Source organism: Piliocolobus tephrosceles, chromosome 8, assembly GCF_002776525.5.
Source record: "Piliocolobus tephrosceles isolate RC106 chromosome 8, ASM277652v3, whole genome shotgun sequence".
Taxonomy (NCBI): Eukaryota; Metazoa; Chordata; class Mammalia; order Primates; family Cercopithecidae; genus Piliocolobus; species Piliocolobus tephrosceles.
This window is the reverse complement of record NC_045441.1, coordinates 11,398,430-11,419,127: the sequence shown is the minus strand read 5'-3', so window position 1 is coordinate 11,419,127 and position 20,698 is coordinate 11,398,430. Positions and strand designations below refer to the sequence as shown.

General features: G+C 56.6%; 3 protein-coding genes across 7 annotated transcripts in view; 2 read left to right on the top strand and 1 right to left on the bottom strand.

Moving 5' to 3' along the window:
* Positions 1 to 2,243: 2,243 nt before the first annotated feature.
* POLR2J (RNA polymerase II subunit J) lies at positions 2,244 to 7,680 on the top strand. 3 transcript variants are annotated; one of them, XM_023218735.1, is made up of 4 exons: positions 2,244 to 2,462; positions 4,829 to 4,918; positions 6,596 to 6,770; positions 7,447 to 7,680. In XM_023218735.1, exons 1-4 carry the CDS (start codon positions 2,410 to 2,412, stop codon positions 7,480 to 7,482), a joined length of 354 nt encoding a protein of 117 aa, XP_023074503.1. In that variant the 5' UTR covers positions 2,244 to 2,409; the 3' UTR covers positions 7,483 to 7,680. The 3 variants fall into 3 exon arrangements, with proteins under 3 accessions (XP_023074503.1, XP_031791861.1, XP_026312414.1); XM_031936001.1 differs by lacking the exon at positions 4,829 to 4,918; XM_026456629.2 differs by lacking the exon at positions 7,447 to 7,680 and having other exon boundaries at positions 6,596 to 7,431.
* Positions 7,681 to 7,963: 283 nt separating this feature from the next.
* On the bottom strand, positions 7,964 to 15,962 carry LRWD1 (leucine rich repeats and WD repeat domain containing 1). The gene is made up of 15 exons (XM_023218730.3): positions 15,737 to 15,962; positions 14,872 to 15,106; positions 14,653 to 14,769; positions 13,590 to 13,730; positions 13,246 to 13,350; positions 12,890 to 13,015; positions 12,700 to 12,814; positions 12,423 to 12,523; positions 12,030 to 12,237; positions 11,429 to 11,501; positions 11,193 to 11,333; positions 8,855 to 8,946; positions 8,555 to 8,710; positions 8,325 to 8,437; positions 7,964 to 8,220 (listed from the first exon to the last, which is right to left on the bottom strand). Exons 1-15 carry the CDS (start codon positions 15,814 to 15,816, stop codon positions 8,080 to 8,082), a joined length of 1,944 nt encoding a protein of 647 aa, XP_023074498.2. The 5' UTR covers positions 15,817 to 15,962; the 3' UTR covers positions 7,964 to 8,079.
* Positions 15,837 to 20,698, top strand: part of ALKBH4 (alkB homolog 4, lysine demethylase) — a 13,271-nt gene continuing 8,409 nt past the window's right edge. Inside the window, exon 1 of one of the 3 annotated variants that reach the window (XM_023218732.2) lies at positions 15,837 to 16,183. In XM_023218732.2, the coding sequence (XP_023074500.1) occupies positions 15,841 to 16,183 (343 nt within the window). In that variant the 5' untranslated portion in view covers positions 15,837 to 15,840. The remainder of the gene's footprint in view (positions 16,184 to 20,698) is intronic. The other 2 variants (XM_023218733.3, XM_023218731.3) reach the window with 2 other exon arrangements.

Here is a 20,698-nt window from a genome sequence, read left to right as displayed (position 1 = left end):
TCTCAACTCACTGCAACCTCCACCTCCCGAGTTGAGGCGATTCTCCTGCCTCAGCCTCCTGAGTAGCTGGGATTACAGGTGTACGCCACCACTCCCAGCTAATATTTTGTCTTTTTTTTCAGTAGAGATGGGGTTTCATCGTGTTGGCCACACTGGTTTCAAACTCCTGACCTCAGATGATCCTTCTGCCTCAGCCTCCCAAAGTGCTGAGATTACAGGTGTAAGCCACTGCACCTGGACCCCCTTTCTTTTTCTTTTTTCTTTTTTTTGAGACAGAGTCTCCCTCTGTTACCCAGGTTGGAGGATAGTGGCACATTCTCGGCTCACTGCAACCTCTGCCTTCCAAGTTCAAGTGATTCTCCCACCTCAGCCTCCTGAGCAGCTGGAATTACAGGCGCCCACCACCACGCCTGACTAATTTTTGTATTTTTAGTAGAGACGGGGTTTCCCCATGTTGGCCAGGCTGGTTTTGAACTCCTGAACTCAAGTGATACGCCCACCTCATCCTCACAAAGTGCTGGGATTACAGGTGTGAGCCACCACGCTCAGTCCCAGATGTCTTGAGGATCTGATTGGACCCCCAGGCAGATATCTGCAGCCCAGGGGACCGGTGTTCACCACAGGGCAGGCACCCTGGGAAGGCTTAAGCGGACCCAGCTCACCCAGTACCTGTTTCTCTCAACCTCTTAGGAAATCTGAACAGGTATGCAGCAACCACCTCTGGACAAAGCCTTGTCAAAGTATAATTTTCAAATATGTCAAAAAGATGACTCATATATAGCATGAACACGTATCAAAGATGTATTACGCACCAATTCAGAGAAAGAGTGGGAACTCTGATTCATGGATCATTTTGAGAAGCTGGGTATATGTATTTCATGTATTTGTAAGCATTTCTTTGTTTTGTTTTGTTTTTGAGACAGGGTCTCGTTCTGCCACCCAGACTGGAGTGCGGTGGTGCAATCAGAGCTCAGTGCAGCCTCTTTCTTCTAGGCTCAAGCAATCCTGTTGCTTCAGCTTCCCAAGTAAATGGAACTACAGGCACACAATACTATGCCCAGCTGATTTTTTAAATTTTTAGTAGAGACAAGATCTTGCTATATTGCCCAGGCTAGTTTCAAACTCCTGGGCTCAAGCAATCCTCCCTCAGCCTCCCTAAGTGCTGGGACTACAGATGTGAGCCACTGGTGCCTGGCCCGTAAGCATTTTAAGAGAAGAATGCTAGAATAAGATTGTGATGTTAGATTCAAAACTGGTTAATAAAGTTTTCTTTTCTTTTTGAGATGGAGTCTCGCTCTGTCGCCCAGGCTGGAGTGCAGTGGTGCAATCTCGGCTCACTGCAACCTCCACCTCCCGGGTTCAAGCGATTCTCCTGCCTCAGCCTCCCAAGTAGCTGGGATTACAGGCATGCACTGCCACGCCCAGCTAATTTTTATATTTTTAGTAGAGACGGGGTTTCACCATGTTGAAGACCTGCCTGGGCAACATAGGAAGACCCCCCATGTCTCCCAAAAAACAAAAAAATTGCTGGGTGTGATGGCACATGCCTGCAGTCCTAACTACTCGGGAGGCTGAGGTAGGAGGATCTCTGGAGCCCAGGAGTTGGAGGCTGCATGATGGCGCCACTGCACTCCAGCCTGGGCGACAGAGGGAGACACCGTCTCTAAATAATAATAATAATAATAATAATAATAATAATAATAATAATATATAAAAAGATATACGTAACCCTCCGGGCTCCCCTCTCACTTCTGTATACACCTGCTTCCTTCTGCATCCGTCACCCAATTGTTCCTCCCGGCTAACAAGCCGGTGGCACCCCAAGGCAGGGGTCCTGCAGCAGTCGGTGTAGGCAGCCTGCGCAGAAGGCTTATCATAGATCTGCCTCTGGTCACCAGATCTTCTGCTCCCACTACGGTTACCAGCCGCAGCTGTCCACTACCCCTTAGCTGTATTCTCTCTATTCAGGGGCTTACTGCTGCGCACTCCAAAGGGGTGCAAGTTTCCAAAGAGAGATCAAGGTATATGGGGAGCGAAGAAAGGTACAGCTTGGGGTTCCCGCTCAGCCAGGACTAGGAGGTCTCTGTGGGGGCAGAACAGCCCTCCTAGCGCTCTGAGCAAGCGCCGAAGAGAGCCCACAGGGGAAAGCCACGCCGAGGGGAGGCGTGGTGTGTGTGTGTGGGGGGGGGGGGGGGGGGGGGGGTCCTCCCGACTGACGCATGCGCATAGGCACGGACCTCCCTCAAGCTTTTCTCGCGCCTGCGTAAGATCCTCCAGCCCGACAGGGGGCGATAAGCCGATCCTTACGCGGATTTGCCTCGCTGGAGTAATCCGGAAGAGGCCTCTTATCAGGGCTCTGGAGGCGGCGGCGGCGGATACTTGGGGTCTGGACGCGACGGCGGCGGGAGCATGAACGCCCCTCCAGCCTTCGAGTCGTTCTTGCTCTTCGAGGGCGAAAAGAAGTAAGTGACGCTGGCTGCGGCGGGCCGAGGTGCGCGGGCCTGCGACTGTCGCATTCTAGGGTGTCTCCTGCCCATCTCTTGCCCCGGGAGGTAAACAGGTTTTGCTTGATCGTCCGCTCGGCCTGTTTTAAGGCTGCGAGGCAGTGACGAGTGCGGACACGCAGGAAGTGGCGGGGTTGTATTCGAACCTAGAGTGTCTGGTTCTCCATAGCCCTTTTCCTCTGGGATCTGGCAGCCTCCTCTCTCGTCTCTCGCCCGCCACTTCCATCCTCCATCCCCCATCCCCTCCGATCTGTCAGCGGCCTGTGTAAAAGCGGCAGTGGCTCCTCGCTGCCTGCGGGTTGAGGGAGTCCAGGGGAGAGAGCTTGGGTTCAGCCCCTGCGTCCCCCACTTAGCTACTCTGTATCTGTGACTTGATCTGTTGGAGGCCGTTTCCTCATGTGGAAAATGAGTTTATTACTGTACTTAAACATGGGATTCAGGCCGGGTGCGGTGGCTCACGCCTGTAATCCCAGCACTTTGGGAGCCCGATGCGGGCGGATCACCTGAGGTCGGGAGTTCAAGACCAGCCTGACCAATATGGAGAAACCCCTACTCTACTAGAAATACAAAATTAGCCGGGCGTGGTGGCGCGTGCCTGTAATCCTAGCTACTCGGGAGGCTGAGGCAGGAGAATCACTTGAACGTGGGAAGCGCAGGTTGAGGTGAGCGGAGATCATACCATTGCACTCCAGCCTGGGCAACAAGAGTGAAACTCCATTTCAAAAAACAAACAAACAAAAGGGATCTGGCCGGGTGCGCTGGCTCACACTTTTAATCCCAGCACTTTGGGAGGCTCAGGTGGGAGGATTGATTGAGCACAGGAGTTTCAGGCTGCAGCGAGCTGTGATCGCATCACTGCACTGCAACCTGGGCGACAGAGCGCAATCCTGTCTCAAAATAAAAATAAATGGATGAGGTAATTTGTGTAAAGCTCTTGGTCCAAAGCTCAGCACCTGGAAGACCTCATAACCATTGGCTCTTATTGTTCCCAGGTTGGTGTGCGGAGGTCTTGGTCTGGCCCTTGTCAGCCACTTCAGCCTCCTTTAGAGCAGACTCTCACCTGGGGACCATTTGGCCCCACAAGGGACATTTGGCAATAACTGGGAACATTATTGGTTGTCAAAGGGGTTATGACTAGAATCTACTGGATAGAGGTCAGGGATGCTGCTGATGTCCTACAATGTCCACAAGACAGCGCCCCACAGGAAAGAATTATGCATCCTAAAATGTGTGTGGTATCAACGTGGAGAAACCACCTTGGAAAAAAGGAACAAGCCAGGCATGATGATGTGCATCTGTGGTCTCAGCTACTCAGGAGGCTAAGACGGGAGGATCACTTTAGCCGAGGAGTTGGAGGCTGCAGTTAGCTAGGATCACACCACTGCACTCCAGCCTGGGCAGCAGGAGGGATCAGTTGAGGCGAGGAGTTCAAGACCAGCCAGGACAACAAAGCAAAAACCCCATCTCTACAAAATAAAAAATAAATAAATAAATAAAAAGAGGAGGAATTCAGAAAAGGTCAAGGTTCCATAGACCTGGGGTAGCGGGAAGTAGGGGACTGGGTTGGCGAAGTCTTTATGGGATGAAGAGATTGAGAAGGGTCTTCGGGAGGAGGCAGAGCTTGTTTTCCTATATATATATATATGTTTTTTTTTTTTTTTCGACGGAGTCTCACTGTTGTCCAGGCTGGAGTACAGTGGCGCGATCTCAGCTCACTGCAAGCTCCGACTCCTGGGTTCATGCCATTCTCCTGCCTCAACCTCCCGAGTAGCTGGGATTACAGGCACCAGCCACCACTCCTGGCTAATTTTTTGTATTTTTAGTAGAGACGGGGTTTCACCGTGTTAGCCAGGATGGTCTTGATCTCCTGACCTCGTGATCCGCCCGTCTCAGCCTCCCAAAGTGCTGAGATTACAGGCGTGAGCCACCACGCCCAGCCTTTATTTTTATATTTTTGATACAGAGTCCCTCTGTTGCCCAGGCTGGAGTGCAGTGGCGTGATCTCGGCTCACTGCAACTCCACCTCCCAGGTTCAAGTTATTTTCCTGCCTCAGTCTCCCCAAGTAGCCAGGACTACAGGTATGGACCACCACACTCAGCTAATTTTTTTTTTTTTTTTGTATTTTTAGTACAGACAGGGTTTCGCCATGTTGGGCAGGCTGGTCTTGAACTTCTGACCTCAGGTCATCTATCCACCTCAGCCTCCCAAAGTGTTGGGATTACAGGCATGAGCCACCGCACCTGGCCGGGAGGAGGGAGGATTTAGACTCAGGGTGGGAGGAGGGGAGCCCCTGCCCCTCATCTGTGGCATGGTGTCTTCCTAGGATCACCATTAACAAGGACACCAAGGTACCCAATGCCTGTTTATTCACCATCAACAAAGAAGACCACACACTGGGAAACATCATTAAATCGTAAGTTTCCCATCACAGGCTCTCATGGGCTGTGTTTAATGGGCCCCTCTGGGCAAAGCACAAGTTCCAAGATCTTTCTCAGTCTCTCTGAGCTACAGGAGGTCCTTCTGGGGGCTTGCTGTGGGCGTTTTATAATCTTGATACCTTTTTATCAAAATGACACTGACCTCCATGTCTTCACATAAGCCACGCTCCTGTAGTGGCTTATTCTGCAGATGAACATGTGCATTTACATTCACTTTGGTTTTTTTTTTTCCCTGAGACGGAGTTTTCGCTCTTGTCGCCCAGGCTGGAGTGCAATGGTGCAATCTTGGCTCACTGCAACCTCCGCCTCCCAGGTTCAAGTGATTCTTCTGCCTCAGCCTCTCGAGTAGCTGGGATTACAGATGCCTGCCACCATGCCTGGCTAATTTTTGTATTTTTAGTAGAGATGGGGCTTCACCATATTGGCCAAGCTGGTCTTGAACTCCTGACCTTAGGTGATCCCCCTGCCGGCTTCCCAAAGTGTGGGATTACAGATGTGAGCTGCTGCACCCGGCCTTACATTCACTGTTAAGTGCACATTCTGTAAATGAATGAGCAGCAGGTTCCAGCACAGTAGGCCTGTGTGTTGTTCATGCTAAGGGGCATTGAAAAGCAGTCAAGATTAGCTCCCTTCATGCCACCTGTCTGTGACCTCAGTGCCACTTGGGACTCTAAGATGTATGTGGCAGAGACTAGAACTTCTATGTAACAAGAGAAAGAAGTAGGAGAGTTCTGTGGCTCTCCAGTGCCCCGATGGGCGCCCTGCATTGGTTGGTGGATGTTCGTTTACACCAGTGAGGTCCTAGCCAGGTGGTTGGTCAGGGATGTGACGGCCACTCTGGCCCAGGGACTTGTCATTTTACTGTAGACTTGGCTCTTCCCTCTGGTGCCACCAGCGAGGCTAGGTCTTTCCCTGTCTGTGAGTGGGGTCTGCCCAGTCTCCTGGTGTGGTCGGGCACAGGGATGGAGGACTCTTGCCCGGAGCCCAGCCAGTGGGACACCCAAGCTCTCCTGGGGCCCTGCTGCTCCCCTGCTCGAGCCCAGTGTTGCCATCTATGCATGGGTCCCCCTCGTGGTGCTCACACCACTCTGAGCTGCTCTAGAGGAGACCCCAGCGTGCCGAGGGCACAGTACGCGACGCAGACCCATGGCACGGGGCCCAGTGTGCGTGGCCAGCCGCCAGCAGCTGTGCTGCTCGGAGGACAGAGTTGCATTTCCATTCCACTCACTGCTCAGAGCCTGGGCCCTCCTCTCCTTGCTGCCTTTATTTGCTATGTGGATGCTCTTTTTGGGCATTTTGGGTCTGAGTCACTGAACACTGGCTGGACATTCGCTGCCTAGGAGATCTCTCTGCCAGCACCGCGGTTCCCTGTGGGAAGAGGTTGCTGGAATCTGTTTCCAGCTTGGGTCCTTCAGCATCATGGATGCAGGGTGTTATGTGTGTGTGTGTGTGTGTGGCGCGGGTAGGGTGTTCCCACATGAGGTATCTTCCCTAAAAGCGTTACTTTCCTTGAAGACTTTTGGGGAAAAAATTGGGGGGGTGGATTTTTGGCTAGAAAGTCTGTTCTGCTCTGAGCTGGCTGCTACCCAGCTTGGGCCTGAGCCCCGAGGGCATGAGGCTAGACCTTCACACTGTCTGTCCCTGGACTGCAGACAACTCCTAAAGGACCCGCAGGTGCTATTTGCTGGCTACAAAGTTCCCCACCCCTTGGAGCACAAGATCATCATCCGAGTGCAGACCACGCCGGACTACAGCCCCCAGGAAGCCTTCACCAACGCCATCACCGACCTCATCAGCGAGCTGTCCCTGCTGGAGGAGCGCTTCCGGGTGAGGGCGGGGCCCGGAGGGGCGGGCGGCGTGGGCTGGACACCGGCCCATGTGCCCATGCCTGGGACAGCCCTGGCCTGTTTCTTTGGAGGTCCTGGGGGAGAGGCGGTGGTGATGGAAGGGCAGGGACTTCCACCACAGGCTCCAGGACGTGTGGACTGAGAGGTTGTGGAGTCCAGGCCTGCAGCTTGCCTGCCCCATGGGACTTCCGTAGCGCGGCAGGGTCCCCTCGTGTGCTGTGAGCCGGATCGGGGCGGGGAGCTGCTGTCCTTTGGGGGTGCTCTTCTACGTCCCTTGTCTGTGGTTGGCAAGGTCTGGTCCTTCCAGGCCTGTCTGGGAGGCAGCTCACCCCAGGGTGGCCCATGCCTGTTCCCGGCAGGGCACCTGGGAGTCTATAACAGTTTAGAGGGGAAAAGAGCCACAGCTTGGGGGATTTCAGTGTCTTGAGTCATCTGCTCACCAGGAAGCCTGTGGCCCCTGACTCCCGCCTGGGCTGCCATAGAGAACAGCTGGACTGGGCCAGCTGGGAGGGCTCTTCGGTTGCTCCACTGTCCTGGGGAGTGTGGCCCATGGCTGCCCTCCAAGAAGGGCCTGGCCAGGGGATGCTGGGCTTGTTTCCCCAGCGTCCTTGCCCCAGGCATTCCAACCCAGTGTCTGCCTTCTTCCTCTTTCCCAGGTGGCCATCAAAGACAAGCAGGAAGGAATTGAGTAGGGGCCAGAGGAGGCTCTGCTCAGCCTGTGAGGCCAGTTCCTACCTGCACCTGACCCTTTGCTCCAGGCACTACGCCGAGGAGAGCGGCCAGTCCCAGCCATGGCCCACCTTGTGACCACCCCTCACCCTGACACCGACATATCCTGTACATAGATTAGGTTTTATATTCCTAATAAAGGATGGCGGAAGAGACCTGGATGTGGACTTGAGCAGCGGTGACTTCATAAGCAAGTGGATTGTCAGGCTTGATGTAGGCAGCTGACCTGTTTCAGGGGCCTCCGGTTGGCAGGGATGAATTCATTCTGGACCAAAGCTCCAGAGCCCAGGGTCTGCTGGGGAGGCAGTGCTGAGCCGGAGGGAAGTGTGCAAACCCATGCGCTCCCATGAGTCTCTGCTCTAGAAGCCTCAGCTCCTGGGCCTGCCTGTCAATCAAAGCAGGAACACTTTTTCCCGCATAACTCGAAACACCTTTCCACAGGCGTCTTGTCCACAGTCGAGAGTTTAATAAAAATATTCACTGACAGAAAGACCCCCCACCCCATCAGCCCAAAACGGAATAAGTTAGCTGTGTCCCTGGTCCTTTGCCATGGCGTGAGGCTACAGCCTCCCCCAGATGGCTACGATGTTGGAGTCCGTCAGGGCGGTGAGGTAGGTGAAGGAAGCATTGGCCACCACCGTGTTCACCATGGTCTTGGTCACTGGCTGGCCAAGGGCCCAGGGCTGGGGCCACTTCAGGATCTGGTGGGGGGAGAGAGGAGGGCTGGGCTGGGCTCCTGCTGACCAAAGGCAGGGTCCCTGATGCCTTGCCAGCCCAAGCCTGGGCAGGATGAGCCGGGCGGTACCTGCGTGGGGGCCTGCGGGGCTGCCGGCAGCAGGGGTGGCTGCTTCAGGATGTTGCTGACATCGTAGAGCCACACGTTGCCCTCCTCATCCCCACAGAGCACGATCCCCTTATCTGTCAGGACAGAGGTGGAGCCTGAGTCGGGGCAGAGCTCCCGGTGGAGCCTGAGTCGGGGCAGAGCTCCCGGAGGCCCTGAGGGGATGGGGTGGGCGGGCAGGCAGGTGGGCTCACCAGGGCAGGCGCTGAGCGAGAAGTAGGCCAACTCGGTGGGTGACCACTGCAGCCGTGCCAGGACCACCACTGCCACCGTGGACTGGCTGCCCCGGCCCCCCCACGTCTGCCTCCAGCTCCACAGGCAGATGGTACCCAGGCCGCTCCCCTTGGAGGCTGTGGAGGAGAAGGGAGAGCTGCGCAGGGTGGCCCCTCCCGGACACCTCCTCCTACTAGAGATCATCAGAAGCCCAGCCTGGGGACAAGTGGCCCATCTGTGTGCCCAGAGGCCAGGCTGTCCCGCGAGCTGGGCTCACTTACCCACGACGTCCTCATTCACAAATGCCAGCCCATCCACTCTCCGTCCAGACACCTCAGAGCCCTCAGAGAAGACGAATTCCACTTCACACACCCTGTGGGGCAGCAGGAGATGCTGGTTGTCCATTCCTTGCAGAGAGAGAGCTGCCCGCTCGCCCGGGGAATCTGCAGGGCACCTGCTGGGGACCCTGCCCTGTGGGAAGGCTGCATAGAAGATGCCACCAAAGAGATACATGCTTGGCCCCAGGAAGGTTCAGTTTGCCCTGGAAGGGGGAGCCAGCACCCGAGTGTCCCAAGTCACAGTAGTGACCCAGAGGCACGAGGGGGTGGCCTTTCCAGGACAGGACTAGGCCAGGTGGTCTGAACAGGCTCTGAAGCGAGCCGGTGCTTCTGAGACCGAGTGTGAGATGAGCAGGGGCCCTCCTGGCAGCCAAGTAGGGCAGGTGTTTCCAGGCCATGGCCCAGGGGGCTGTTGGGGGCATCTGCTCTGACTCTAAAGACAGGGGAATGGCTGCTGAATGTTTCAGAGCTGAGAGTGTGTGGGAGTGTCTGCTTGGAGAAGTGTCCCGGCAGCTACCTGACTTGGAGACTGGCCTGGAGCCAGGAGGGTGGCCCAGCAGCTAACCATGGGCCAGGCCTGAGCCAGTTGGGCAGAGGGCATGAGAAGAAGCGTGTTAGACATGGGGACCAGGCACACAGGCAGGGAGGAAGGAGGCAGCCCAGGGGCTGCTGGTGAGAAAGATAAGCCCATAACTACCGCTGCTGCCACCAAGGCCCCTGCTGCTCCGTTCAGCACAGCAGCTGCTGTGTCCAAGCTCCTCCTGGCCACTTTGTTGTAAGTAGGCTAAAAATCCAAATCTTGGCCCAGGGCAGTGGCTCACGCCTGTAATCCCAGCACTTTGGGAGGCTGAGGCGGGTGGATCACCTGAGGTCAGGAGCTCGAGACCAGCCTGGCCAACATGGCGAAACCCCGTCTCTATTAAAAAGACAAAAATTGGCCGGGTGCAATGGCTGACGTCTGCAATCCTGGCACTTTGGGAGGCTGAGGCGGGTGGATCACCTGAGGTCAGGTGTTCAAGACCAGCCTGGCCAACGTGGTGAAACCCCATCTCTATTAAAATACAAAAATTAGCCGGGCGTGTTGGCTCACCCCTGTAATCCCAGCTACTCAGGTGGCTGAGGCAGAAGAATTGCTTGAACCCGGGCAGGTGGAGGTTGCAGTGAGCCGAGATTGTGTCATTGTACTCAGCCTGGGCAACAAGAGCAAAACTCCGTCTCAAAAAAAAAAAAAAAAAATCGTCAGGCCTGGTGGCATGCACCTGTAATCCCAGCTACTTGGGAGGCTGAGGTAGGAGGATCGCTTGGACCCTGGCGGCGGAGGTTGCAGTGAGCCGAGATCGAGCCACTGTACTCCAGCCTGGGTGACAAGAGGGAGACTCCATCTCAACTAAAAGGTAAATAAAAAATAGAAATGTAAAGCTTACTGTGGCTGATAAAGCCTGGCGTGCCCTGCCCAGGCACCCTTGCCACCTCGTTCTGGGCTGAGTCCACCCAGCTGTGGCCACATGGCCAAGGAGACCAGCCAGCTCTGCTGCCACTGACCTTTGCATGTACCGTTCCCTCCATGCGAGCACCTTCTCGCCCTCTGCCTGCTGACTCCCTCGTCGGGCTCCCAGGGAGGAAAGCGTGAGCCCCAGAATATCCATCTGCTGCTGGTCACCTCAGCAGAGTCCCCTGAGGCCCCCACGCTAGCGTCCCCCTGCCCGTTACCTCTTTTTCCCTCTCCTTCGTAGCTGGCATCACACTGTGGGATTTTGATGGCCACCTTTGCTTAGCGTCTGTCTTCCCCAGTAGGTTGGGGGCCCCAAGAGGACAGGGACCCCTTGCCAAGCCCTGTCTCAGAGGCTTTCCAGGCGGGACAGATAAGCCACAAAGCCTCAACGTGGCATTTCCAAAGCCTGCCTAGACACAGCCTCCCCTGCCCTCCGCCAGCCATTGGCCGCTCTTTACAGATGAAGGCATTGCACTAGCACAGAGGACCATCCCGCTGCTGCTGAGTGGCAGGAGTGGCTGGATCACAGGCACAGCATGGTGCGGAAGCCCCAGGTGAAGGGGAGGTCATCATGCCCCAGTCCCACAGCGGAACCCACAGTGAGGGCAGGGTCACAGTCTTTTCCTCCAGAGCCTGGCAGGAAGGTGGGACAGGCCAGCTCTGTGAAGAGGTCCCTGGAAACGACCCTTATGGTTGCCTGGGTGTGCCCAGGCTGTTCTGAGCCCATCTGGGCCAAGAGTCACCCTGTGCAGAGACCTGGCTTCCAAGGCGCCCCCTGCCTAGCCTCACCTCCTCTTCTGGGGCTGGTCCAGCCGCACATCCCAGCAGCAGCAGCCACCCTCGCAGCCAGCCAGCAGGCGGGTGTCCGGGCAGGAGGCGACAGGGCAGAGGCGCAGAGGGATGGAGGTGGTGTCCAGCGTGAGCAGCTGGCTGCCGGTGGGCGAGAGGGAGCAGAGCGTCAGCCCCGGACCAAGGTGTCCCTGCCCCAGCAGCTGGCTACTCCCCAGCCTCGCCCAAAGCGTCACCTGGCCTGGAATTCGTAGTCCTGGTTGGGCACCCCAATGTCCCAGAGGATGATCCGCTTGTCATAGGAGGCCGCTGAGGAGGTAGTGGGGCAGGGGAGAGGTGGCCGTGAGGTGGCCTTGCTCCCTCCTGCTGGCTGCAGACCAGGCTGAGCCTGCGGTCACCGAGGCAGGGAGGGAGGGAGGGAAGGAGGGCCGAGGCTAGGAGATACAACACTCCTGGGCCCACAGTCCCCGTCTCCTTGCTGTAACCTGATGCGGTGGCCCCAGCAGCCACCTCCTGTGGCTCATCCATCTCCCTGGCTGGGGGGCACCACACCCGGGGGCAGGAGCATCCCCCCAGGTCACTGACAGGGGACAGAGTGGCCCAAGCTGTTGGAAAACTCCAAGGCCACAGAGCAGGCTGTGGATAAAGCCAGGGTTGAAGTGCCATGGCTTCCTGCCAAAGCTAGAGTGGGAGCAGGGCAGCCTGGGGCCCGGCAGGCGCCTGAGCTCCCAGCCATCCGCAGGAGGAGAACGTGGAGGCCACTGGGGCACCAGAACAGGGGTGCTTGGGGGTCACAGGGGTGCTTGGGGGTCCCAGGGGTGAAGGGGAGGGGCTTACTGAAGAGGTGGGTCTCATGGGCGGGGCTGAAGCACAGGGTGGCGATGGCCTTCTTGTGGGCCCGAATGACCCCGCAGCAGAAGCCAGCACGCACGTGCAGTAGCCGGACCAGGCCCCGCAGGCCTGCAGCTGCCAGCACACTCCAGCGCTTCTTGTGGCCGGCCTGTGTAACCACCATCAGGGCGGTCCAGGCCACAGAAAAGAACTCCTGGGCGGGGGTTAGAGGAAACAGTCACTGGGGCAGAGCTATTGGTGTGAACACATGGGCAGGTCCGGGCCTGGGGGAGGGAGCCCCAGCATGAAAGAAAAAGGCCACTGGGCAGGGGGCCAAGCCTGCACCCATCCCCGTGCTGCTATTCAGGAGTCAGTCAGGCACCCCTGCCCCGCACTCACCTCGCCGGGTGCCTTGTACTTGTGGAGCACGATGCCTGTCTGGCAGTCAATCACGCACACGGCCTCCCCGCCGCACGTGGCCACGGTCTGGGATGTGGCCCCTGAGAGCCCGGTTTTGAGAGGTCAGATGAGCAGAGACATTTCCCATCCAAGTCCTCCCTGCAGCCTCCTCCTCCCAGACTTGATGGTGCCTTTTAAGCTCTGTCTCCTGATACCCCACCCATCCAGGCGGCCCCATTTCCAGCAGCCCTTGCCCCGCCTGCCTGCTACCATGTACCCTCCTCCCAGGCGGGCTCGAAGGCACAGGCCCACAGCTGGGTCTCGAGGTCCTGAGGGCTGTTGTTCTTGCTGTGGCACTGCAGGAAGTGCAGGGGCTCCAGCTTCAGGGCAGGCTGTGTGGGGAGAGGAAGGTCACGGCTGCCCAGCCCCAACTCATCTGCCACCTGCTCCTTGCCACCTCAGCTCACCTGGCTGCCATCAGAGCCTGCCACAGGGCCGCCCTCCACCTGGGCCGACGGGGAGGCACACGCCCGCTTGCTGGGAGAGAGGTTGAGTGGGACATCATCTGGCCGTTTCAAGGTCGCCAGTCTGGCCTGTGGAGGGGGCCTTGTGACCATGGGCCCATCTGCCAGGGGTTTCCTTCCTGCCCATCACAAGCTGGACCCCACCTCACTGTGGGTGTAGGAGGCCCAGGCTGGCCCGGAGTCGTCTAGGGAGTGAGTCAGGGCATGGGGTGCTTCGGGCCCAGGTCACCTTGGTCTCCTGCAGCTTCTCTAGGCAGGAGGGGCTGGGCTGGCCTCAGAGCCCTAGGAGCTGCACTCACCCTGGGCTTGTGGGCAGCTCCAGCTTCTGGGGGCTTCTCTGGGCTGTCAGCCTCGTGCACCTGGGTCCTACTGGAGGCCACCAGCTCCTCAGAGATCATCCGTACCTGGGTGGGGCCAGGCCATCAGGAAGCTGGGCACAGTCCCAGGCGCCCCCAGCCCTGCCAATGCATAGTCAGGGGGAGCCTGTGCTTCCAGAGTTGGGGAAGGGCCTCTCCAGTCAACACGGCTGCCCACCCTGACTCACCCCACTCCCACAGCCCCTCAGCCCTTCACACCCAGGGACCTCAAGGCAACTAGGGATACGAGAGCCAGTGATTCCCTGCACATCGGGACAGGGACGTACCCGCCACTGGGTGAACTCGCTGAGGGACTCAGGCCCGTAGCGGACATCCCTGACAGCCGACTTCACAAAGTCTGCCTGGGCCTTCTCAGCCTCCTCTTCAGGGCCCAATGTGGCCATGAACTTCTCCCAGTGAGCTGTGACCTGGTGCAAGAGGGAGCAGATCCAGGCCCGGCCCACCCCAGCTCCTCCGGACCCAGCCCTCCATCCTGCCACCTGCTGGAAGCCTCCTGGAATCCCAGCCTCATAAACCACACACACACACACCCCACCCCCATCGCACCCCGAAACAGCCCAGGCGCCTGTAGTCCCAGCCACTGGGAGGCTGAAGAAGAAGCATCGCTTGAGGCCGGGAGTTGGAGCCTGGGGAACATAGCAAGATCCCATCTCTACAAAAAATTTTAAAATGATCCAGACACGCGCCTAAAGCCCCAGCTATTGAGGAGGCTAAGGTGGGAAGATTGCTTGAGCCCAGGAGTTGGAGGCTGCAGTGAGCTATGATCACACCACTGCACTTCAACATGGGCAGCAGAGTGAGACCCTGTCTCAAAAAAAAAAAAAAAAAAAAAAACCAGAAAGAGCTACTTATAAGAGTCAGGCTGGGCACAGTGACTCACACCTGTAATCCCAGCACTTGGGAGGCCAAGGCGGGCAGATCACCTAAGGTCAGGAGTTTGAGACCAGCCTGGCCAACATGGTGAAACCCTGTCTCTACTAAAAATACAAAAAATTAGCTGGGCGTGGTGGCAGGTGCTTGTAATCCTAGTTACTCGGGAGGCGTGGTGGCAGGTGCTTGTAATCCTAGTTACTCGGGAGGCTGAGGCAGGAAAAACACTTGAACCTGGGAGGCAGAAGTTGCAGTGAACCAAGATCGCACCACTGCACTCCAGTCTGGGTGATGCAGTGAGACTCCATCTCCAAAAAAAAAAGCACATGAGGCTAGGGGCTGTTAGGGCAAAGAGCCCCTATCAGTCACCCTCCTCACATCCTCCTGATGTCCAATTCCATCACTCTCCTGATGCCCCCTATAGCTCCCAAGCACACAATAATCCTCTCATCCCCTTACCCTGCTGGTCAGCTCCCGATTCAGGTTCTCCACCTGAGAGTAAGTTGAGGATGCATCCTTGCCATTGACCTTACGGAGTGTGGGCAGGAGAAAGGAAACTTTCAGGTTGTCATTGACCTGGGGAACAGGGGGTGAATGGCAGTGGCTCAGGAGATGCTGAGCCTGAGCCCAACAGAGTCCTGGCCCCCAGTATGAGGCTGGTGGGAGGCCCCCACTTACCGTCAGGAAGGGGTTGCCCTCCAGGCTGAGTTCCTCGAGCTTGGGGAACTGGCACAAGGCAGTGACATCCCCCAGCTGGTTGTTGGCGCAGCGGAGGACACGCAGGTGGGACAGGCCCAGGTTGTCCGGCAGCGTCTCCAGCTGGTTGTTAGATAGGTCCAGCTCCTGCAGCTGCGTCAGGCGGCACAGGAGCTTGGGGTCCAAGTGCTCGGAGAGCAACTCCAACCCTGACAGGCTGGAGTTGGGGGCAGAAGGCTTAGGGGGCGGGCAGGCTTTGCACCCCACACCAATCTGCCCCAGCTACCTCAGAACGCTTTTTCACCTGACATTTCTCGCACAAGTGCAACCGCCCCGCCCACCTCCCCCGTTACTTTATTTTTAGAGACGGGGTGTCACTCAGTCGCCTAGGCGCGATCATAGCTCACTGCTGCCTCCAACTCCTGGGCTGAGGGATCCTCCCGCCTCAGCCTCTCGAGTAGATTGGACTAGAAGCGCGCGCCACTACTCCCGACTCCCCACCACTTAAAAAAAAAAAAAAAACTGCAACTACTTTAGGACTGGGGGGCATCCTAGCCCCCTGTAGGATACTCTATCCAGATCCTTCGGGGGCTCCTCTGTGCTTCCCAGGCCCTCTAATGGTAGCAGCAGGCTGTACCCCTAACTCTCCGGGCTCCCTTCAGGGGATGAGGCCCCTCGGGGCTCGCGGCGAGCGGGTAGGGCCACGATCTCCCAACGACATTTGAAGCGACTCTGCCGAACCCAGAGGGCGATAACGGGGCCAGGCAGGCCGTTGGGGAGGGTCCCCGCTCTTCCCCCCGACCGCCCGGCTCCGCGGACAGAGCCTCGCCCCCCGCCCGGCTCTTACTCCAGGCTCCGGATCTTCCCCAGCCGGTCGCTCTTGGGGCGCCCGCGCTGCATCAGCAGCCGCGCCGAGAGGGGCCCCATGGCGAGGAGGTGCGGCCCGCGCCGATGCAGTCGCCGGCCCCGGCGTCTGGCGTCGCCCTGCGTCTCCTGGAGCCCGGTACTGGCGTCCGCGGTAAGGGAGCCCAGGAGGTGGCGCCGCGCGAGCCCGTGGGCGTTAACGACCGGAAGGAAGCGGAACCTAGGCCTCGTGCCCCCGCCCCGCGCGGACTACAACTCCCAGCGGTCCCCACGGCTGCGCCTGCGCACTGGGCACCCGGACGGCGCGATGGCGGCTGCCGCCGCCGAGACCCCCGAGGTCCTTCGGGAATGTGGTTGCAAGGGCATCCGGACCTGTCTGATCTGCGAGCGGCAGCGCGGCGGCGACCCGCCCTGGGAACTGCCCCCAGCGGTAAGGGATGGGATGGGGCCGCGCCCACAGACGTCGCTCTGCATCTGGGGAAACTGAAGCCCAGCTTGGCCATGATACGGGCCGGGATCAAAGCATGTGAGGGACCCTTGCAGTAGGAGCGATGCGGGGTGAGGAGATGAGGGCTTTAAGGAGTGGGCTTGGGAGTGAGGAAGGGGCTGGAACGTGGGTGGGTGCGATCATAGGTAACCTAGGGGACTCTGCGGGGATCTGCCTGCAAACCTCGACGTAGCCTCTCGGGTCTGGCGCTGGGAGCTTCACAGGCCCGGGAGACGACACGGAAAGGGTCGATCGAGGATGCTGAATACCAGTACAGCGGTGCCTGAAGGCCGTGGACTGCAATGGGCAAGGAGACGGTGAATTCCAGTTAACTAATGAAGAGGAACTCAAGGATCGCTGCAACCCAGGAGTTGGAGGCTGCAGTGAGCTATGATTGAGCCACCTCACTTCAGCTGGGCGACAGAGCGAGACCCTGTCTCACACAAAGAAAAAAAAAAAAAAAAAAAAAAACTCACCGCCTTTGGGCTGGCATGGATCATGGAAGGATTGTGGTTGGTTGCAAGGGCATTCCAACCCAGAAGACTGAGTGGGGTAGGAAGGTGGAGTGGTGATGGCTCAGGTGAGAGAGATGAGGCCAGAGAGGTTGGTGGGGGCAGCGGGGGGCGGGTGGTGTCTGACCACAGAGGGTTCCCCGCCCATCAGCTGAGCAGGCTGGACTTGTCCCAAAGGCCATGGAGAGCTCTTGAAGGGTTTTAAAGGAGTGAAGTCAAATGTGAATTTTAGAAAGATCCTGGGAAGGGAAGGGGCAGATATGAAGTTGTGGAGGCTGGGAAGCCAGTGAAGAAACTGCCCCATCGTCTATGGTAGAAGTGCCCAAGGTCCTGTGGAAACCGTATGGCATGCCTCATGAATTAAACATAGAATTACCCATGACCCGCAATCCTGCTTCTGGGTATATATCCAAAGGAACTAAAAGCAGGGTCTGGAAGAGATACTTGCACACCAATGTTCATAGCAGCATTATTCACGACAGCCCAAAGATGGAAGCAAACCAAGTATCTATCAAGAAATGAGTTGGGCCGGGTGCCGTGGCTCTTGCCTGTTATCCCAGCACTTTGGGAGGCTGAGGTGGGCAGATCACCTGAGGTCAGGAGTTTGAGACCTGCCTGGCTAACATGGCGAAACCCTGCCTCTACTAAAATTACAAAAATTTGCCGGGCTTAGTGAGGCACATCTGTAATCCCAGCTACACAGGAGGCTGAGGCAGGAGAATCGCTTGAACCCAGGAGGCAGAGGTTGCAGCGAGCCGAGATCGCATCACTGCACTCCAGCTCGGGTGACAGGGCAAGACTCCTCAAAAAAACAAAAGAGATGAATTGATCCAGAAAACGTGGTGTATACACACAGTGGAATACTATTCCGCCTTAAAAAGGAAGGAGAGGCCAGGCACAGTGGCTCACGCCTATAATTCCAGCACTTTGGGAGACCGAGGCAGGTGGATCACCTGAGCCTGGGAATTTGAGACCAGCATGGGCAACATGGTGAAACCCCACCTCTACACAGAATTAGCCATGCATGGTGATACGCACCTGTGGTCCCAGCTACCCAGGAGGCTGAGATGGGAGGGTTGCTTGAGTCTGGGAAGTCAAGGCTGCAGTGAGCTATGATCACGCCACTGCTGCACTCCAGCTTAGGCAACATAGCGAGACCCTATCTCAAAAAAAAAGGACATTTTGACATATGTTACAGCATGGATGAACCTTGAGGACATGAGGCTAAGTTAAGGAAGCAGTCACAGAAAACAAATACTGCAGGATTCCTGTTGTGTGAGCTGTGTACGGTAGTCACAGGTGATTTGTTTTTCTAAGACCACCAGAGTGGGCACAAAAGAACCAGCGAGTAGGCAAGGCTAAAAGCAAAACTGCAAATTTATTCTTTGGTCATCTAGCTTCAGGGACCGGAGCTGGGGGGGCGGGTGGAGTTTCTAATACAGTCCCGACAAGAGTGGGGGCTGAGAAAGCCCACCCCCGGCGCATCTGCTGGGAGCGACTTTTCTAGGAGTGGAAGGGCAATAGGCGGGGCACGGGCATGTCGGGGGAGGGGGGCCGCTCCGCAGGTGCCACCAGGTAAATCTTGGTCTCCTCGGATTGATATCACCTGGTGCATGCCTGATTAATCTGCACCTTCCCGGGCGTCAGCTGCATTCTCGCACACACGGGAAGAGTTGGTGGTGAAGAACCCGGAAGTGCACCATCCTGCCTCCGTTCGTCCAAACAGTCCAACCTTTTATTGATAATAGTGATAAAGGGGCGCCATGGTCTGTCTGGCTACTTCCTGCTGTTAAGGGGCGTCGTTAAGGTCGGGGCCCATGGTTGGTATTTGGACGTATGGATGAAGAATAAAATAAGGCACAGTATTAGTATAGGAATGAGGAATGGAAGCATTTGTTGGAATATGGGCAAAACCCAGAAGGATGGTCCTGGCAAGGTTGGGGAGTATGAGATAGTTAAGAAAATTTAGTAAGTTTGAGGCGAGTGGGGGAAAGCCAAACTGATTTCCACTGATTGCTTTCGGTAGGGGCCCTTTTTAGCTGGGAATGAGGAACGAGTGCGCAAAGTAGTTGTTGGCCAGGCAGCAATTAAGGAGTGGAGTTTTTCGTGGAGTGGATGGCTTTCCACTTACTCCCACTACAGAGATATTGGATGGAAGGCTAGGTCCAGAGAAGGACGGCAAAACAGAAATAGGTAGCCTCACTGTCGATTAAAAAATTGTCTTACCCGCTACCAGGAGAGTTACTCGCGGCTCGGCGAGGGTGATGGGGGTCCCTGAGTCTCGGCACCTTCAGTTGTCGTCGTCCAGATGTAGGAGCTGGAAGGAGCTCCCAGGATCCTGGGAAAGGGGGTCACGTGGAGATGCAGCACCTGTTCTCAGGGTGGGGCAATCAGACTTCCAGTATCCTCCCTGCTGGCAAGCAGGGCAGGGGGTTGCTGGTGGACGAAGGGTAGGACATTCACTGGCCTAATGTCCTGATGCCTTGCACTTATAGCAAGGCTGCGTTGGGGCTCGGGGACCCTGCGGACACCTGTTGGCATAGTGTCCTGCCTTGCCGCACTTATATAGCAGGCTCTTTTTGCAGCCTTGGAGTCTGTGGGGTGTGTGCTCTCTGGCCTGGGGTTACGACTGGGCTGTAAAGCCGCTGCTAAGAGCTGAACCTTCTGTTCAAGGCGAGCTTGCCGTCTCCTCTCTGGAGTTATAGACCTTAAAGGCTAATTTAACTAGGTCTTGTATTGGTGCCTGAGGACCATCCTCTACCTTTTGAAGTTTTTTTTGTTTACGAATGTCAGGAGCTGATTGAGAAATGAAATAAGATGCCAAAATGGTGGCCCCTGTGGGGGAGGCCGGATCTAACTAGGTATATTGGGTTAGAACCTCAGTCAGTTTAGGGTAGAGGTTAGGATAACCTGGAGGTCATGCCAAGTTAAGTCATAGGCCTGACAAAGGTGTCTAAATTCCTTTATGTATATGGTAGGATTAGCTGAGAAATCACCTAAACGCTTCTCAATTTTGGAAAGATCGGCCAATGAAAAAGGGACATGTACTCTGACTACCTGCTCCACCCCAGCCACCTCTCGCAAAGGTGCTAACACTGTAGGAGGGTGTGGGCAGAGATAGGAGACTCAAGACAGCCAGTTGTGGGCCCCGAAGGAGGCATGGGACCGAGTGGATTACTAGTAGATAAGGAGGAGTCTGGGCAGGAAGGGAGGGGGTGGAGAGAAGGAGGAGTATAGGGACGAAAGCTTAAGGCCCAAAAGCCTTGTATGTAATTAATTTCGGACCACTTGCCTAGCCGCTGGCAGAAATTGCTGAGGTCCATCACGCCACAGTGGAAAGGAAAATTAACCGCTTCCTCCTAAGGTCTTGTTCGAGCTGTAAGGTTTTTAAATTGGCTAGGAGGCACCCTAAGGGGGTGCTCTTTAGAAATTTGGACTGGGGGTTTCCCATTTGTTTCCTCTTTACTTACACAATGGACACAATGGAAATGGAAGTGGATCTCTGCCTGGCTTCAAAGCGTCCTTTGGAACCAGCAGAGATAGACTGGAGGCTCATGGAGCCAAAGTGGAGATTACCTTCAGGCGCACGTCTCCGTCCTGAACGAGTCTTCGGAGCCACTTGGTGGCTCAAAATGGACCTCGGACCTGCGCAGGATTTTGGCCGAGGGAGGTAAAGAGGAGACAAGGGCACTTACCCCAGAGAGGCCGTGAGAGTGAGGGAAGCGGGTCTCAGGTCCTGGTCCGTCTGCGGCGTGGGAGCAGGAGGAAGTTCCTCAACCCCTAGAGGCCTGAGGAGGAGTCTCCTCCCGGGTCTTCGGCACCAACTGATTTGTTTTTCTAAGACCACCAGAGTGGGCACAAAAGAACCAGCGAGTAGGCAAGGCTAAAAGCAAAACTGCAAATTTATTCTTTGGTCATCTAGCTTCAGGGACCGGAGCTGGGGGGG

Excerpts from the sequence above, each read along its gene's own strand:
- POLR2J (XM_026456629.2), top strand. The coding sequence starts at position 2,410 with ATGAACGCCCCTCCAGCCTTCGAGTCGTTCTTGCTCTTCGAGGGCGAA. Across the intron at positions 2,463-4,828 it reads CTCTTCGAGGGCGAAAAGAA|GATCACCATTAACAAGGACA; the intron begins GTAAGTGACGCT and ends GTGTCTTCCTAG. Across the intron at positions 4,919-6,595 it reads CTGGGAAACATCATTAAATC|ACAACTCCTAAAGGACCCGC; the intron begins GTAAGTTTCCCA and ends CCTGGACTGCAG.
- LRWD1 (XM_023218730.3), bottom strand. The coding sequence starts at position 15,816 with ATGGGGCCCCTCTCGGCGCGGCTGCTGATGCAGCGCGGGCGCCCCAAG. Across the intron at positions 12,524-12,699 it reads CGAGCCCGCCTGGGAGGAGG|GGGCCACATCCCAGACCGTG; the intron begins GTACATGGTAGC and ends CCGGGCTCTCAG. Across the intron at positions 11,502-12,029 it reads CCATGAGACCCACCTCTTCA|CGGCCTCCTATGACAAGCGG; the intron begins GTAAGCCCCTCC and ends CTACCTCCTCAG.